Raw genomic sequence first — 18,702 nt, 5'->3', positions numbered from 1 at the left:
AGTAATGGGAGTATTAGTGTTTATTCATGCTAGAGCTTTTGTTCCCCCTCTTACACTGGCAGGTCTCCTCCTGGCTTTTTGCCTCAGGGCCAGCTTGTGCTTGGCTGCAGAGTTATCCAGACAGACAAAAGGACTGGCCGGCTGGCTGAAGTCTCCTGGAACCACCAGGGGGCTCACTGCTCTGCTGGAGGCTGCGCAGGACAGCTGGGAAGACAGGAAACACTCATTTAGCATTTAGCAACACTCAACCAGGAGAGATCTCTGGGGACAGAATTTGACCATCCATCCAATTGTCCACCCCCACAAGTGGGACGGTTCCAAATAGAGGTGGTCAACTCTCAGACATCAGCCACACTTGTAAGAAGCTTAAAAGCACAAACATTGAAAAATCCCCCAAGGATGCAAACAAGTAGCCAGAGACTGAGCAGGAGAGGGGGAGTCCAGCTGTACAAACATGAGCAGTCCTTATCTGCAGAACCAACACTAGTCTGTCATCACAGAAACCTACCTCTCTCACCTCTCACAAACTTACCTTTTCACTTATTTCAACACGAAACCCACAAAAACACTGCTCTTCTTCCACTAAAGACACACACACACACACACACACACACACACACACTACATGCTAATGTCTGTCTGCATCTGTTAGACTGTAAAATACCATTTCATAGTTTTCATTCTGCATGTAAACCAAAAAGTGTGTTGTGTTGTATGAACACATGGTTTGTTTTATGATCTAACTGAAATTACCCTTAAAACATATTCATGAAATATCGCATAACACAGTACTTCTTTAACAAAATATAGGTTTCCCTGTGTGTGTGTGTGTGTGTGTGTGAGTGTGTGAGAGAGAGAGGCAGACTCTTAATGCTTTAACTACAAGCAGACATGCTGACTGCCAAAGAAACCATTGGAATGCACTCTGAACACTCAACACACACACACACACACACACACACACACACACACACACACACTCACTCAGTGGAATAACATGTACTGTGGCTGGAGAAAAGAAAAAGAAGGTCAGAGAGAAGGAAAGGGGGAAAGCAACATACAGAGGAAGAAGAGGTCAAGCTGCAGACTTCCATTTAAGGTTTGAAGAGAAGCTGGAGGATTGGTTATGACCACACCCAAACAGACACACACACACACACACCCATCTTCCACTATCACAGACGGCACATGACAACTATTTCCTGTGCTGCAGATATGTGTTGAACATAAGCCTCTCCATTTATGTCCGTACAGGATTTAAAAACACGACACTGAAAGAAGTAAACAGCCAATCACGTTCCAGTCTCCATGGTGAGAAAGGATGCTGAGCCAATGTTATGTCTGAAGCACCGTTTCATCACCGAGTCTCAAACAGTGACTCACAATTAAAAAACACTGATTCCTTAAACCTGCAATAAGTGATACACTGTAACCTTATATGTTAGTATCCATTCGTTTCCAATTGGCCACCTGATGTTATATCCAGTATTGATTCTCCTTTTAATTCATCTAGATCTCATCTAATAACAATAAAGATTATGCTGTTAATCAGCTGGTTGCTAACGCTGTCAGTGTTCACTTACATAATAGGTGGCTTCATATACATGGCACTAATGGAACCTTTGAGGATGCTGGGAAACTTTGGGTCCTGCTTTGACACGTACCGCCTAACTAAGCACTGCTGCAGACCATGTGCAGCCTTTCATGCAAACAGTATAGATGGCTGTGAGCCCTTTCAGCGGGATAAAGGACCCTGTCACGAAGCAAATATAGTTCAGGAATGGTTTAAGAAGCACAACGACGAGTTTGAGGTGTTGATTTTGCCTCCAAATCCACTTAAGCATCTATGGGATGTGCTGGCCAGACAAGTTCATCGTGGTGCCAGATACCACAGCACAGTTTCAGGGGTCTAGTGTTTCCTCGATGGGTTAGGACTGTTTTGGAAGAAAACAGGGGACCAAAACAATATTAGACAGGTGATTATGATGTTATGTCTGATCTATGGACAATCTGGCTTCTTTATGCAACTAGCAGGGTCGCTCCCTGCTGGGATCTGGAAGTATTACAGACATTTGTGTGCTGGCTTCACTTTACAACACAATGGAAACAATAAACTCAGGAGATGATTCTCAGATCATCTCATTCTCAAACGATGTTCTTTGTCTTACACACAGTTTGATCATCCACTGCTAATAGAAACAGGCAGTCTGAACTCCTCTAATGACCAACTTATATCCACAAACTACAGACAAGTATGTGTGAAAAGATGACAAAGTCTGCACTCTTTATATTTACTGTAAATGCATTTAACACTGGCTGACCTAGACCTAAGTCTCCACAGTGACATATGCTGACAGCGATGGTGTGAGTCAAAGCCTGGATTGTTGCAAATAAATCAAATTCATTTTCTAAATAAAGCCTGGGAGGAAAAAACAAAAAAGAAAACAAAAACAACAACAAAACCCACAATCAAGTAAACAATTGATGTCTTAGTGAATTCTCAGTGGATGGATAAACTGCACAAAGTGCCACTGTAAGTGCAGTCTATCCTTGACCACATTCCTGTGTGTGGAATTGACTTTAAAGGGGATATTTTCAGGGTTTTGTGTGCCTGTCATTGTAGCCAGCCATTTGTGGCTCTTTCCAGTGGGAGAATGACCAAAACCCGCCTGAAACTGCTAAAAGTACACTATCATTAAAGGCTCCTTTGTCATAGTTTGCTGACTGTGCTTCTAGGCCATATTATAGTCAGTGAGACTAATTGGATAGCTGATGTTCTCGGGACATTTGCCTTATTGTGAACTGGCACTGTGATTCTCTAGATCCATAAAAAGGACTCATTTGAAATTATTGTTAGGGTGAATATGAGGCATTCTGGGTAACACTGGTTAAACCGCAGATTTATACGCAGGGTCAGGAGGACGACAAATTAAGGATACAAAAAAGAGAAAGCTGAAACAAAAAGACTAAAAGCAACAGAGGGGGAAAAAAGAGCGCCAAAGAGCGGGAACATAGGGAAAGATGTCACTTTGCATGAAGGGGTTTTTATTTAGAACCAAGAGCAGCGTTTTAGTGATTAGACGGGATCATGAGATTTGTTCTCCGCCACAGTCACATGAGGAGCAATCGCACACAGCTCCAACACATCCACAAAGATTCCTCCTGGCTTTAACAAATCACATCGATCTTACTTGAATCGCTGTTTTGGTTGCAATGCCACACGCAGGACACGGTGCAGATCGTAAAGCATCGCAGCGTGGAAGTTCACTCGTCGGTAAATGTGTCGGTTGTGAATGGAACAAAGCATGAAATAAACAATGCAGTATCTTAGTTTTCGTTGCGCTGACGCTTACCCGGTCCTCATCGCTGTCTATTCCCTCCAGACTGATGGAACTGTTCGCCTGAGCCTGATTCTGGGAGACGCACCAAGAACAAGGAGAAGAATGTTAGGAGCCAAACTCAGGGGCACTAACAGAAGGAAGGCATCATTGAAAGCATGTCTTTATCAAGACCGTGTGAACTGTTGTGTATTCTGGTGGGCTGCAGGGTAGGCCGTCATCCTCAGACATGGTCGCAGGATCTTCTGCCCTCTTCACACACATCAGAGACGGTGGAGAGCCCAGTTTGATGGCCTGCTTCAGCTGAAGCTGCAGAGGAGGAAAAAAAAAAAAGCACATTTATGACAGCAGGGTTAGTGTGTGCACGTTTCAGGCATGTGCTCACCTGTTTGTTTTATAAGGAAGTGAAGGTGTTTATCATTACTTACAGTTGGGGAAACACCATATCTGAGAGCCTGTTTAATAAACTACAGCTCTGTATGAAAGGCTAACAATGGCGTGTTTGAGTACATGTTTATTGAGCATTACAGCTGTTTGCAGGGGGAAAAGATCTTTACTGTGGTGGAATATGACTAACAGGGAATGACCAGTGAGGACTCATAGCTGGGCACTTGACAGAGAAGCGAAAGCCCTTTGAAAGTGATTGTGTATCTGTGTGTGTAGCTGGTATCGCAGAAACTCAAACAGTCTTTATCTGCGTGCTTCCCTGTAACAGTCAGTCAAGGACTCATTTACTCAGTTTCACAGCACAGGACAATACAGCTTTTCTGTAGCAGGGCTGGACACTGGCACGCACCAACACACACAGACACACACGGACACACAATACAAGTTTCTTGACAAAGTCACAAAGAATCTGCTGTTCTAAATGTTTCTATTTTAACATAGTCAGCTTATATACTGGAAGCTGTTTGTGGGTGGAAGCTAAAATTAATCTGAAATGTAGTTTTTTAATTTAAATGTGCGTGAAAATGTGCTTAAAGGGAGGGTTCACCTCAAAAACCACATTCATGCATTTCTCCCTTTTAGCACTGGTTTGCCCATATCAGCTGTACACATGTCTGCTCTCTGTTGAATATAATGGAGCTAACTGACACTTGCACAAAGATTCTCGTGAGCATTTACCCTTCTATTAAACTGCACCTGCCAATCATATCACTCTGCTCATGATGCTAGCTGCGGTGTGACAGGGTGGACATCCTCAAATTCATCCTCCGCTCCGCTGTAATAGTGCACTGGTAGTCTATAGGTCCAACGCAGAGCACGGCAGAGCTCCACCTGTATGTAGTAGCTGTGTACTGTCACCAGGGGGCAGCATCAAAAATATGTTGAACCAGTGGTTAGTGTGTTACAGTTGTTAGTGCTTGCCCTTTAGCCACGGTCCCACAGAAGACAAAAGTCTTTGTAGTGGAGTGAAAATTGTCCACTTGTCGGGCCACAGACAGTGTAAAAGATGGAGACACTGTAGCCGCAAAGTTGCATTCTCTTTAACGGCCACCAGGGGGTGATAGCTGTGGTTGCTCCTGTATACACCAATGAGAAATCGGCTGTCAGCTGTGACCACAGTAAACGATTTCCTGATAGGTTTATGGACCAGGTTACTAGTTTTGGGTAAGAGTGAGCAAAATGTTAAACTCACTGACAGAAAGGAAGATGATCCAATGTTAATGACTTCTGATAGACATGTTACTAGCCTGTGAGCTTCCTGGTCAGATTTACCCCTCGACTGCAACATCCAGCTTCAAAACACCAAAGAAGGCAACGTTGAAACATAACACAACTTCATAAAGCAGTGGCTGACCTCACAGCAGCTACACCTGTCTTTTATATCATCTCAGTTGGCCGGTGTCCTGTTTTTGTGTGATTTTTCTGGTAGGACAGGATGCAATTGCATCTTTGTAGCTTCTGTATTGTCTGAATTCCTACGCTTAAAGAGCTATATTACTGGACAACAAACGCAGGCCCAAAAACGCCATCAAATGGAATTTTTTCTATCTGAAGCTTTCTGGACCGGTCACAGTGGCAACACCCTTGTTTAGTGAGTTACTACATGACAGTCACTCTCCTGTGCATCATGTTAATGGCCTTGTAGTGTATCGATCCTTACATAATGTGTTTATTTTTGGCTCTGGAATGGCCTCATTCTGCTTATCAAACAGGCAGCACAGCTCACAGCGAGGATTAAGGTCAGGAAATCTCCATTAGATTGTTTTTCCACAGTAAATTCACTTTATGGAAATCAATCTATTAGCAACTTGCATCTCGCCAAACTATCTGTGGCTGTTTTGCCTGAAAACTCTTGGATTTGATTATCAGGCACTCTGCCCGTGTCCGTTACACACTTTCTGATCTACAAAGGAGCCCAAATCAAACACTTCCTCTGTTTTATTTTAGCTTACAGGAGAAAGTGTTTCTTTTTAGCAAAAATCGCTTAAAGGAGTTGTTTGAGTCTCACTCCTCTGTAGCTCAGCGGAGCCGTTTCATTGGAGGTCAGCGCATCCATCTGGGTCTCATGTCTTCCCCTTTTAGCCCACTATTGTGACAGATACTCTTTCTATCTGTCTGCAGTTCTTCTCATCACGCGGTCCTTTCATTTTGCTTTGACAGAACTTTAATCTCTATTTGTGAAACACATCAGTTCCGCCTGTCCAAACCGCTGCGTTTATCACATTACACATGGATCAAAACTTGTGTGTAAAAAGTCAAAGCTTATTTAATGCCACTTATTACTCGTAATCCCACAGGCTTAATATATAGCAGATCTGCTGGCAGCACTTTGTTCAGTGCCCTGGGGCATAGAAGTGCTCACTCCCAAACACACTTAAATGTGTCAGACTGTGAATCTTTATTGTTTATTATTCCTTAATAACCCCTGTAGTCAAAGGTCAAGGGGTCGGGGGTCTCTGGTGTACTAGACCTGAGAGGACTTTAACTTTAACATGTTTATCTTTGATCCGGTAACTGCGTTTGTGTGTGCATACCTGGAGTGATTTCACCTTCCCATGAATGCTGTCCTGCGATGCCCCCAGAGCCTCGTTCGCCTCCGATGAGTCAGAAACAAACACGGAGTCATGTGACAAAGCCTTGCCTCCCAGACTGATCTTCGACCTTTGGGAAACAGGAAGACAAAGAAATAAACACAGCACAGAGTGATGTTTCACAGCTTCTATAACAAGACAGAAGAAAAAAAGAACCAGATGGCGGATCACGACATACAACAACATACCATAAACTACCCATGCAGAGTGTTTGGAATGTGTCGTATAAAAATATATATCAACTGAAAAGACACTTTTAGTTTTTTAAGTGATGGTTTGTTGTCTCCCAGTAATTAGGATGATGAGAGAAATCAGTAAAATGTAACTAGATATTTCCTGTGACAGACTGAGACAAAGCAGGAAGTGGCACCGCTTAGGAAAACAAAGAAATTCAGGACTTTTCCACAGGAAAACACACATTCTTCTAATTGTTACAAAACAGGAAGCGCCGAGCCTTCGCTGAGGTGAGTTTGACAGAACAGGAGATGGATGTTAAAACACAACCTTCCTTTTTTAAATGTGCTCATGACGTTATTGACCTGAATGGATGGATGAGCTCCAACAACGTGAGCAGAAATATATCATTTGGCTACAGAACGGTGCGGTTTCTTGATGAATCCCTTAAACATGGCAGTAAAGTAATGATATAATATTCTGGATTCATATTTTGCTGGGCTCAATTAAACCCCATAATAAGAGCTAGCATTTTAGATGCTTTACATCTGAAAGGGAAATGGGAGGAAAATGGTTCTGCTTAAAAACACACCGTTTATGTAGTTTTAGTTCCATTCCATTTCCTTCAAATTGATTTTTGTCATATTGTCCTGTCCCTCACAAACAGAAGCTTTGATCAACAGGTCGGTGGGCTAGTCACAGCCCGAGATGTGTGCTACAGATGACCAGTTTTTAGATATCTCTTCTCTCTGACATCAAACACAGCCAGGAGTAGAAAAAAACTGTCTAAAACTGAGTGTTCGGAGCATTCTGAAGCCTTTCGGCTCACAGGGTTTACCTAAATGGTAAATGGCCTGTATTTGTATAGTGCTTTACTAGTCCCTAAGGACCCCAAAGCGCTTTACACAACCAGTCATCCACACACACACACACACACACACACACACACACACACACACACACACACACACACACTGGTGATGGCAGCTACATTGTAGCCACAGCCACCCTGGGGTGCACTGACAGAGGCAAGGCTGCCGGACACAGGCGCCACTGGGCCCTCTGACCACCACCAGTAGGCAACGGGTGAAGTTGTCTTCCCCAAGACTGAGACTCAGGTTGACCTAATTATTTGAAATGTTGGTCCATGCTTAAAGGTAAAGTGTGTAAAATCTCACCATTAGATGTCATTAGACTAAAAATCGCAATCAACTGAATTTTGTCTTTATCCTGTTTTCCTTCTCTCACCCCAACCAATCACAGCAGATGGCCCCGCACCTTCCTGAGCCTGGTTCTGTTGGAAGTTTCTTCCTGTTAAAAGGGAGTTTTTCCTTCCCACTGTCGCCACAGTGCTTGCTCATAGGGGGTCATATGATTGTTGGGTTTTTCTGTTTCTGCATGTATTATTGAAGGGTCTACCTTACAATACAAAGCGCCTTGAGCCGACTGCTGTGATTTGGCGCTGTATAAATAAAACTGAATTTTATTTTCCTACTCCTTCCAGTTCTCCCAGTTCATGGAGAGAAATTTGCCTCAAAAGGGTTGCAAATGATTATGATATGATCCACAAGCATAAAGTAAGATTTAGAAATGTGTACAATGATTTGTGTGTAAGGACTCACACCCACACACAAATATGAAGCAGTCTGAGGACACGTAAAACGATTTTACAAATGCGTCCATCCAAACCTGAAAAAACACCGAACATTTATGCACAATTTATCAAGTTCATGAATCCGGAACAGATTAATCCAAGTTTAGCGATTTGTTGGAAGATATATGATGCACACTACTCAATGTATATTTACGAGTATTTACAACCGACTGTAGCTTTAATACGAAGATATGACAAAATGAGCATATAATAAATAAGTAGAGGCGTGACAGGTCTTAGTTGAGCTCTGTGTACTTTCGTCAGATTGTAAATAAAAGCATTTCATTCAGCACACGTGTGCGATCTTACCCAGAGCCTTTATCCTTCTCTGCTCGAGTGAGTGTGTTGCTCTCTGATGCTTTGCTGACATTGTCACTCGACTGGCTGGCTTTAAGGCTCGCGTCCGCTCCTGCAGCTGATGGATCCTTTCTCTTCTTCCTGGCAAAGAACCTTTTAAACGTTTGGAACTTGGACTTCTTCTTTCCTGAGAAGACAGAATCATGAATCATTGCATGGTGGTGCACAGTTACATGCTGATGAGAACATTACACACACGGCATCTTTACACACTGCCCCAGTGTGAACTCGAGTTATAGAGCAATTAGTCCTGTGGTGGATGTAAAGACACAGGTAGGCAGCCCAGAGGGAACCACACAGAGCAAACGATGTGTGTGTGTGTTTGCAGAGGCCAACATGAAAACTGAAAATACACATATGCATAAACAGACACAAACTCAAGCTTGTAAACCTACCCCCACAGTGGGTCCGTGTCTATTAGCACCACAGTGGAAAAACTCAACAGCTCTTTTATAACTTCTTAAACAGCTGTCATCAAGAACCTGAAATGGTCCTCGCTCCATCTCACATGCAACAGGGATGTGGGCTGGCTCAGCACTTATACACTACGCATTTGTCTTCAAACCACATGATCAGTATAAAGAGTAGTGCAGAGTTGGTCTTTTTTTTATTTTTTTTATTCATCTACATAGTAACAATGGTAACATGTATAGCACTTACAATGTTTACTATGTTCATTAGCTTAGCTAATATTTACTGGGTCAAACCATAGACTGTACATAAAAGATGAACACAGCCTGTGGTTTAGAAAAACAAAGCCATTATAGAAGTGCACATTGTTTCTAACGGCCAGCAGGGGGCAGCGCTTCTTGTTTCAAAAAGAAGCCAGAATGATAACATGGTGTAAGACAGCAGTTCATAAACCAGTGTGCAATGCATTGATTGCAATGGTAGAGGTGTAGACCTGTATACAGCTGAGGATGATGGGGAAAAAACAAAAAACAAAATCTGAATGTAGCTAGGCTTTCCAAACTGTCAGTGGTTGAAGAGCATTGTGGGTAATGTAGGTTTTGTAAGGTGGGGAGAAAAAAAAAAGCAAAAAGCATTATTGTTGTATATTTTGAGTAAACTGAAGTAGCCATCAAATAGAAACACTTGTAATCAGACAAAAGTCATCACAAAGTGCAACATGTTTCATTGTTTTCACAGCTAGACAGAAACGGGATTTTAGCAGCAGTGACAATATTTGGAGATTTAGATTTTCCAATATATTTCTTTCAGACACACTAAACATAAACAGATTTCTAACATTTAGTTTATGTAGTTTCTTTACTCGTCCACGTTCAGCCCGACTCTGCTCAATCAGCTGGCTGCTGTGTTTGTAGCATCCCAATCAGAGAAGAGTCCTCTGGCTGGCAAACTAAGTAAGACCTATAAAATGTTTGAACAGTGTTTTTTAATGTTTCTACTCTACTTTTTAAATTTTCATTTTGTGGCCTTTAAAATCCTGATGCCCATAGGAGTGGCAAATAGCTAATATCACCTGATAATATCGGCCAACCTATAAATCGGGCGGACTATTTGTTACACGCACCACAGGAGGCACTTAAAACATCCCCAGAGAAAGGAAACAGAAGCTGAGTTGCAAGAAAGAGAAACAACAATGAGAAAGAAGAAGTCGGGAGCAAACAGAACAACTGTAGTCAAACTATTTTGAGGACTCCTACCCCTGAGCCATCCACAGACATTCTTCAGTAGAGATTTCAAAATAAGATGCATTTTTGTTCCACGAGCTGTGTCATTTTCGTCCTCCTCCCTGTGGGGAATCCTTGAGCATTCCTTCTTTTCTAAAAATATACTTTCTGGTTGGAGCTAAGTCCCAACTGAAAAATGTTTGGAATCCAAACCTGGTGCTGAGGCCAAGATGCTTTAAATCTCTGGGTCACTCACTCAAGATCATGTTAAGCACATGTGGTGCATTTTCTTTTGGGATTTTTTGTGTAACACAGAAACCCAAAGACGTCACTAAAATAAAAGTCTGTCAAAATATAATGAAAACCAATTTTAGCGTCTTAATGAGATGCCATTAAACCGCACACAGAACAAGTTATTGTTGGATAACTGCAGTCCACAAAGTGCTGTCTTTACTTGAGGAGGTTCCAACCTGCTTTTTGATGAAGCTTCAGAGGCCTTTCTGCATGGCCAAGATGAACTATCAGGGGGAAGCACCACCCAACAGTACCATTTATTGTGCTATTTTAGGCACAATACTCTATTAAAGCCAAAAGGTCTGCCTAGAAAAAGGCAGCTGATTCAGTGGAAGGTCAGCGTAGAGCTGAGATATTATAGTTTCTCCATATGCATTCTGTTATGACTATCAGGACCTATACACAGTCCTGAGCTCAAAATTAGGGACAACTCAGCTGAACTGTGAGAGGATGGTGACCTTTGAAAGGGAGACAATATCAGGGCTGGGATCTCCATAAAAACAAAACTACCAGAAAAATTAGAGACTGTTCATTTCTTGTGAAAAGCAAGTGAGCAAACTTGAAAATTCAGCAGGATTATTGCACCAGCATTAGCCCAAGATTCAAAACTGAACCGAGAGCTTCCTGAAAACAAACTTCTGCCTGTTATTCACTCACATTATCTTGGACCTCAAGCCTGGGCACGAAAGACCAGTTTCATCACGTCTGCTTAAGTCACTGTGTTCACAAGAAGCTCACAACTTAACCTTTCCATGTCGACACACATCTACATCCTGGTTCCCACTCTGTTTGTTGTTAATCTGTGTGCACGTCTGTGTGCGACAGCCTTGTGTTTTCCTCCATTTCCTGCCACAACCTGCAAGGAGATATTTGTGTGCGATCGTTCGAGCTGATTGGATCTTTGCTGGGAGTGAGTAGAAAATCTCATTGCTGATATCGCTGGCAAGTACCAGCATCCAACCATCTCTGAAACAACATTTATTATTGTCATCAGAGCTGAAAGCACCAGGAGTTTCTGCATGTGTTCCCACTAAATGAGACCTCAGAGATTTACAAAACATGCACTGATAAGATTCTACTGATTTGGAAAAAACATGTATTTTGTTTCAGTTGTTGCAAACTTTCAAAATAAAATTAAGCAAAAAAAAAAAAAAAGAAAGAAAAAAGTACAACGTTTGTATTAACACAATCTTTTCATGCAGAAGACTTTCATCTAGAAAACTGCCAAAGTGCCTGGATTATCTGGTTTTCACTGCTCTGTACTGTGAAATTAAAGCAAGGAAGCCTCGTTAGCTACAGCCTGAATGATTACAGGATGGACAGTAACTCATTAGCTGTGCAATCCACAGAAAGTATGAACCATCTGCCGAATAGAAACAGTTGAAAGGTCATTTTCACATTCTCCCTGTATGTCGATGACCTTGCAAACTCCAAGTTGAAGCAGAAAAGAAAAAAGGTCGAAATGATGCAAATTACAGACACGACCTTTTCATGTGATTACAGCGAAGACAGCCACTCAGCATACATTAATACTAAATATGCCTGGATTCCCAATCAAACATTTACAGAAAACATTTAATCAAACTGTTACCTGAGCACTCTTCCTGGACTTCAGCAGGCTCCTGATTGGTCGTCACGTCTGGAGTTCCTGATGCCATGGCAGCACTGTCACTGCTGGGAGGGAGACAGATGATGAGTTTGATGATTGATTAATAATAATAATAATAATAATAATAATAATAATAATAATAATAATAATAATAATGGATACTTTATTGATCCCCATGGGGAAATTACTTGTTTTTCTCTGCATTTGACCCATTCACTCAGTGAAGCAGTGGGCAGCCCACTAAGCAGGCGCCCGGGGAGCAGTGTGTAGGGACGGTACCTTGCTCAGGGGTACCTCAGGGTAGCCGTTAAGTGGATTCGAACCGCCGACCTTCCGATCATGGGGCGACCACTTTACCTACTGAGCTATTACAAAGTCTTTCATAAGTTTCATGAACAAGACCAGAATCAGGCTGGCTGCTATAAATCAGTAGAAAAAAAAATAGAAAAAAAATAAATGTCTGCATTTATCTAAACCTGCTTCTGCCTTCTTATTTGGCTGATATGGCAGCTACCTAGTTGCAATGTGATCAGATTAAAAAGTGATTAAAGTCCTACTTAGAAGTGTCAAGACTGCTGGTAAAAGTGGCTTGGCGTGGTCGGACCGCATGGACAGGCGACTGTTGGGGCGGATTACATCCATAACAAGTCACCACCTTATAAAATCCCCCCAAAGCTCATTATGCAACTCCTGGATGCATTAACGGTGATGTAGTTGTTCATTCATTAAACAGGTGGAAACGTGTGAAAAGTCCTTCTCTTTGCTATTTAAACTTTAATCTCCATCTGATGTGTCTCCACAATCCAAACAGTCCTAGCGGAGGCACGCCTGCTATGTTTCCAGTGTACTCCTGCGCCGTTAACTCAAGTGCTCATCACGTCAACAGCAGGTGCCCAGCAACCGCCAAACACAACCTTAAACAGATATGAAATCACATTATGAGCGGGTGCCTCGTTAAGGCTCTGTGTGCAGCAGGACTGAGGGCTTCACATTCGGGCTGCGAGTCAGCCTTCACTCTACAGTACAGTAGGTTCATTTGCAAGTCATCATTTTAACATTATTATTATTTTAAATCACTCTTTGCACTGCACAGAGCTCTCTCGAGCCCACAGGACGTCTGAGGCCACGTGAATGCAGTTCCAGCATGGTGAACCAGTTAGATGATCCTGTATAAATGTTTTACTCTAGTGTCAAATCTAATTAGCCGTGCACTGTGCTGTGTGTTGAGGATTTCCTGAGCCATTTGGCAGGAAGTTGACTCATTGCTGATATGGTTTTCAGCAAACATGTCTAATTGTAGCTGTGCCACCATTTATTTCAGGTCTGCGGAATCTGTGGAGGTTAGTTTGTCAATGCTTCACTGGGCTGAAAACAGAAACTCGATGATGTATCAGCGTGAAATTTCATAAGGATGTTTGCAGTTTCCAGAGATGAATCCCAAAGATTCTGGAGGTCCCCTGGCTGTTTGACAGCTAACCCCGTGATCTGACTCAATACAGAATAAATTACATTAACATGGATGTATTCATTGTGAACAAGTGCAGGTTGTCTAACCAAAGTAAAATAACAATAAATGAACGAATCTCCTTTGGTTTAAAGGTTTCTATGGAAACTGTGATATGTTGTTTTGGTTGAACCCAAAATTGGTGGGAAACGGGCACTATTCAAAACCCCTTTTTGTTAATCACAATAGTTTTATTTATTATGCATATAAAACCTTAAACTTGATTTCTTGTGCATCCAGAACCTCCAAATTTTTAGTTTAGCAAAATCAAAAACAAGTCACATAGTTGGATTTTATCACGGATCAACTTTAACCTTTACCCCAAACTAATGTTATCTAAACGTGTGATTTCTGGCTTTTGAAATTAGTTTTCCCAAGTCCGTATTCCTCAAGCTCTTTCCAACTCAGATTCCCAGAAGTCCACGGCTCACACAAATATTTCTAAAACCAATCACTAACAATAAAAAAGATTCAAGTTTAATTTTGCACAAATAAAATAAAGGTCAGCATGATGTTTTCCCCCTGGTGATCCACACTCAAACTGCAGTCCCGATCGTGGCTTTACCACCTTTTTAAGTCTCGTCAATCAGCGAACAACAAACACTCAGAGCCTTTTTGTACTTTTCAAATGGTCCTTTTATGCTTCTCTAAAGCGTAGAGTTTACTTAGGGATTATGGTTACTGATGCCTGATCCCCGGTGTGATGACTCACAGTGTCAATGAAAAGCACCCATGAAATAAAAAATAAAAATAAATAACAGGAAATTAAAAAGACTGAATGTTTATTCATTTTAATTATGAGGCACACCCGTAAAACTGCTCATTAACACAGCTATCTAAATCAGCCAATCACATCGCAGCAACTCAGTGCAATTAGATTATATAGACATGACAACCTGCTGAAGTTCAAACCAGCAACAAAGTTGCTTCAAGGGACTTAACAATTACCATGGTTACAGCCAAAGGATACAGAACAGCATCTCTGAATGCACAGCGGCCTGAACCTTTAAGCTGAAAGGCTACAACATGCTAAGAACAGGAAATTAAGGCTACAGTTTGCACATGCTCACCAAAACCTGAGCATACAAGACAAGACAAATGCTGACTGGTCTGATGGTTTTTCATTTCTGTTGTGAAATAAGGATGGTAGGGTCCAAACTTTGCATAAACAACATGAAAGCATGGATCTATCCTGCTTTGTACCAACAGTTCAGGCTGCTGCTGACGTAACAGTGAAGAGGATATTTTGTGGCACACTGTGGGCTCCTTAGTTCCAACTGAGCATCATTTAATCACCACAGTGTACACACCTTCTGATGGAGGATACCTAGTTATGTCATAAAGCTCAATCATCTCAAACTGGTTTCTTGAACATGACAATTGAGTTCACTGTACTGAAATGGCCCCAAGAATCACAGGATCTCAACCCAATAGAACAGTGGCCTCAACCCACCAGTCCATGAGTCTGTTGGTACCAGGCCGCGGGAGTTGAGACTCGGGTGTGAAATTTATGGTTTTCAGGGTTTTTATCGGTTTTATCATTAACTCAGTTTCCCTGGGTCTATTCCCGTGTGTTATGAATAAATCTTCCCTTTTTTTGGTACCGGTACTGGTTTTATTTGTTGTATTTATCCACAGCACCTTAAAGGCCAGTCCGTGAAAATATTGTTGAACATAAACCGGTCCGTAGCGAAAAAAAGGTTGGAGACTGCTGCAATAGAGCAGCTTTGGGATGTGGTGGAATGGGAGATTCTCGTCACAGTAGCTGACAAATCTGCAGAAACTATGTGATGATCTTTTGTCAGTATGGCCCCAAATCTCTGAAACAGTGCCTTGTTCTATGCACAAAGAATTAAGGCAGTTCTGAAGTCAAAAGGGAGTCAAAACTGGTACTAGAAAGGTCTACTTAGAATCTATATCCATAAATAATATTGCAGTTAATCTTAAACCTCACGTTATGTAAGCGAGGATCATGGGAAAAGTCAAACCATGAACACAGTTTACTTAACAGCAAGCCAACAAAGACGAGAAGTCCTTAAAGAACTAAACACAATCACAATAGGCATCAAGTTCTTTTTATCAGCACCCGTGTCCATGACTACAACTGACCGATGTCCATCTGCTTATGAAGGGTGTGTCGTGACTGCTCCAGGTAAGAGCTAACAGGTTAACACTGTGATAGAATCGTTTGTGCTAAAAAAAATTTAAGGTGGAGAAACTGCCACTGGTTTTTTTCCCCCCCCAATCGTGTTGTTAGTGTGAGAAGACTCCCTCTCTGTTAAGGAAGCAGCTGGAGAACTTCTTGTCAACTGTGTTTACAGTGAGCTGTGTGTTAAAGAAACAGAGAACATTCCAGAGGGTCTATTGACGTACTGAGGGCCTTTCACCAGTATTACTATTATATAATCATAAGCTATTATTGGTTTGTTAAAGTCGTGTGAATCATCATCATCATCATCCTGTACAGACTCTGTAGTCTAACACCTTCTCTTATCAGAATTTATTTCAAAGCCACAAACGACTGAACCTCACCGATTTGTATTAAACACACGGTGGTTGTATTGTTTTGCTATATACATTATTTTTTATACTTGAAGTATTTTATTTAAATGCCATGGTTACAAACTGGTATATGCCAATGCTGTTATCAGGTGATCACAGTACAACCATGAGTTAACTGCATACACACTTACATAGACTCAAGCGTATCTAGAAAGCAGCTACACGAGCAGAAATGAGCATAGACACTCATACAGTGTTGTGATATGAATGAAATCAATACCAGGTAGAGGTAAGAAATAACATCAATGTTTACAGGTGAGGGCCAAAGTATTGATGTTTAAGAATTAAATTATGGGGTCCAAACTGCTGCTCTCATGTCTGGGTATTAAGCATTTAATAGAACTGAAGCCACCATGTAGTTAGCATAGAAAAAGCTAGCATTGTTTTCTGCAAAAGACAGTACCATCATGAATATTTAATGAATGCGTTCTTATGAATGCCCGTATTGTATCCTCCTGAGCAGAGTGTAGTCAAAAACACTCAGCTCAGGGCTTCATGACAGGACATTCTTAACCAGTGAATGACGTCATGGTGGCGGAAGCCATCTTTTTTATACAGTCTGTGTACTTAAAACATAGAAATTTATATAGGATCTTTGAATTCCTGGCAGGAGAGTAAAAAAAAAAAAGTATCTGCCAAAAATAATAAATCCTGATATGTTAAAGCTCAACTTTCATTTTAAAGAATGAGCAACAGAGCTTAAATCCTGAACCTCCAAGGGACGGATCCAACAAAGTAAAAAAAACAAAAACTCTTTTACAGTGACGCAGATGTGTTAGGATGAAGATCAGATGGTCAGGAGTCACAGTGACTGACCTGTGCCCATTTCCAAAGCCGGATCCCCATGGTGACATCCTCCGCTTCATTAGAAATACAGATAGACGAAGGCAGGCGAGACAGAAGGATGGATTTGCAAACTCAATGAAAAGTGCAGATGAGACGAACACAAAAAGCGAGAGGGAGTGAGAGAAAAGAGCGAGAAAACCAGAGGAAGGGACAAACACAAGAAAGCGGGAGGGGACGGGGTCAGAGAAAGGGGCTGTGGGAAAGAACAGCATGAAAGGAAAGATGAGTCTGTTAGATAAACACAAGAATATTGGGACGAAGAGAGAGACAAAAGGGAAAACAGACTTACAGTAAACACAGAGGCTTCGCAGTGGAAACAAAACACTGAGACTTGCAACCAAAGATGGTAAGAAGACCCTGGACAAAGTTTTCCCTCACAGAGACATTTTAGTAAATAAACAAAGGGCCTTAAATTTTAAACAGATAATCTAGGAGATCACGACCTTAATGCAAAAACTTTTTATCCAACCATATTCAGAACAAACAGGACTTTTTCCATGGCTACTATGTCTGCACTGAAGCTTGCCTGTGTTCTTTATGTAACCTTAATTTGAGTTTACGATGAAGGACTTTTTTCAGTCTATGTTAAAGAGTTGTTGGGGTCAGCTTTGTGTTTGTAGTAAAACCACATGATTGTAACTGACTTATGGCATTTCACTTTGAAGCCAAGTCTGTGGCACACAGACAATGGTGGCAATGGTGCAGCTAAGATCATCTCTGGGGCTTCAACCAGTGGATTCAGAATATAACCCAGTACTTCTTAATACACACCATACACCTAAAAAAACAAACAAAAAAAAAAAAAACAAACAAAAAAAAAACAAAAAAAAAAAAAAAACAAACAAAAAAACAATAATGCAGGCTTCACATGTCCATCAAGATTCTTTCTCCACAACAGGCTGTTTCACTGTACACTGATTTAAATGAAAAGAGCTGCTTCTGCCCACTCTCCTTTTAACAAAGAGTGCTGTGGCTCTTCTTGTGTTGCCATGGATATCCTACTGGAAAATAAGGAAGGGAAAAGGATAGTGACTGGAGGTTCCTCCAGTAATATAAGTGGAAAAAAATATTCAAAAACAAAAAACCAACCAAACAAAGAAAAACTCCTGCTAAAGTTTTAACAGCAAACACAGTTACCATTTTTAAACTGACCATTTATTTAAAAAACAATCTAGGTCCTGTCCTTGTTTATTGCTGTCAAAGTCCGTGTTAACATTTCCAGAGTTTCTGACTAGATTAGAACAGTTAGCTCTGGAAGCTAACGGTCATGTTAGCCACATTAGCCACATGGCATGCTAACGCTAAAGATTTTGGCATAACAACAAAAATGTGAGTGCTCCGCTGGGTCTTTCTCAGATGCCAGGAGAGCATCAAAACTCCTGTGCACGCAGAGAGGAACAAGCGGGCTCGTAGCAGGGACATGTAGAGCAAAAGATAAACAGGCTGTAGCGACGGGGTAATGCTGGACTGTTAGGCAGGTGCTTATTTGGAAGAAGTGGGCCGTGCTGGAGGTGGTAACTGTGTAGCTTTTATACTAAAGAGGGCATAAATACTGTTATGAGTATAAGCAGAGTGTAATCTCAGAACACAAAACTTATATTTCACAGCAATATTTACCCAGCAATGCCACAGGAGCCATCATAAAGCCTTAATTGCTACTTTTGGTTTACCGTATTTCAGGCTTTGTTTCTT

The 18,702-nt window shown here is 41.4% G+C and overlaps 1 protein-coding gene across 7 annotated transcripts in view; it reads right to left on the bottom strand.

Annotated features, from left to right (window-relative positions):
• The window catches only part of LOC146677227 (uncharacterized), a 46,413-nt gene that overhangs the window by 7,821 nt on the left and 19,890 nt on the right, over positions 1-18,702 (bottom strand). For 4 of the 7 annotated variants that reach the window (XM_085419503.1, XM_085419508.1, XM_085419509.1 and 1 more), the window contains exons 2-7: positions 12,081-12,163; positions 8,514-8,688; positions 6,320-6,446; positions 3,513-3,647; positions 3,354-3,413; positions 55-204 (exon numbers count right to left, since the gene is read on the bottom strand). In XM_085419503.1, coding sequence (XP_085275629.1) covers positions 55-204; positions 3,354-3,413; positions 3,513-3,647; positions 6,320-6,446; positions 8,514-8,688; positions 12,081-12,163 — 730 coding nt within the window. The remainder of the gene's footprint in view (positions 1-54; positions 205-3,353; positions 3,414-3,512; positions 3,648-6,319; positions 6,447-8,513; positions 8,689-12,080; positions 12,164-18,702) is intronic. The other 3 variants (XM_085419504.1, XM_085419510.1, XM_085419506.1) reach the window with 1 other exon arrangement.

This window comes from Rhamphochromis longiceps, linkage group LG2 (genome assembly GCF_057381845.1).
Source record: "Rhamphochromis longiceps isolate RC_006_pf linkage group LG2, R_longiceps_female_GT1.1, whole genome shotgun sequence".
In the NCBI taxonomy this organism is placed as follows: domain Eukaryota; kingdom Metazoa; phylum Chordata; class Actinopteri; order Cichliformes; family Cichlidae; genus Rhamphochromis; species Rhamphochromis longiceps.
This window is presented reverse-complemented; position numbering and strand designations above follow the sequence as displayed.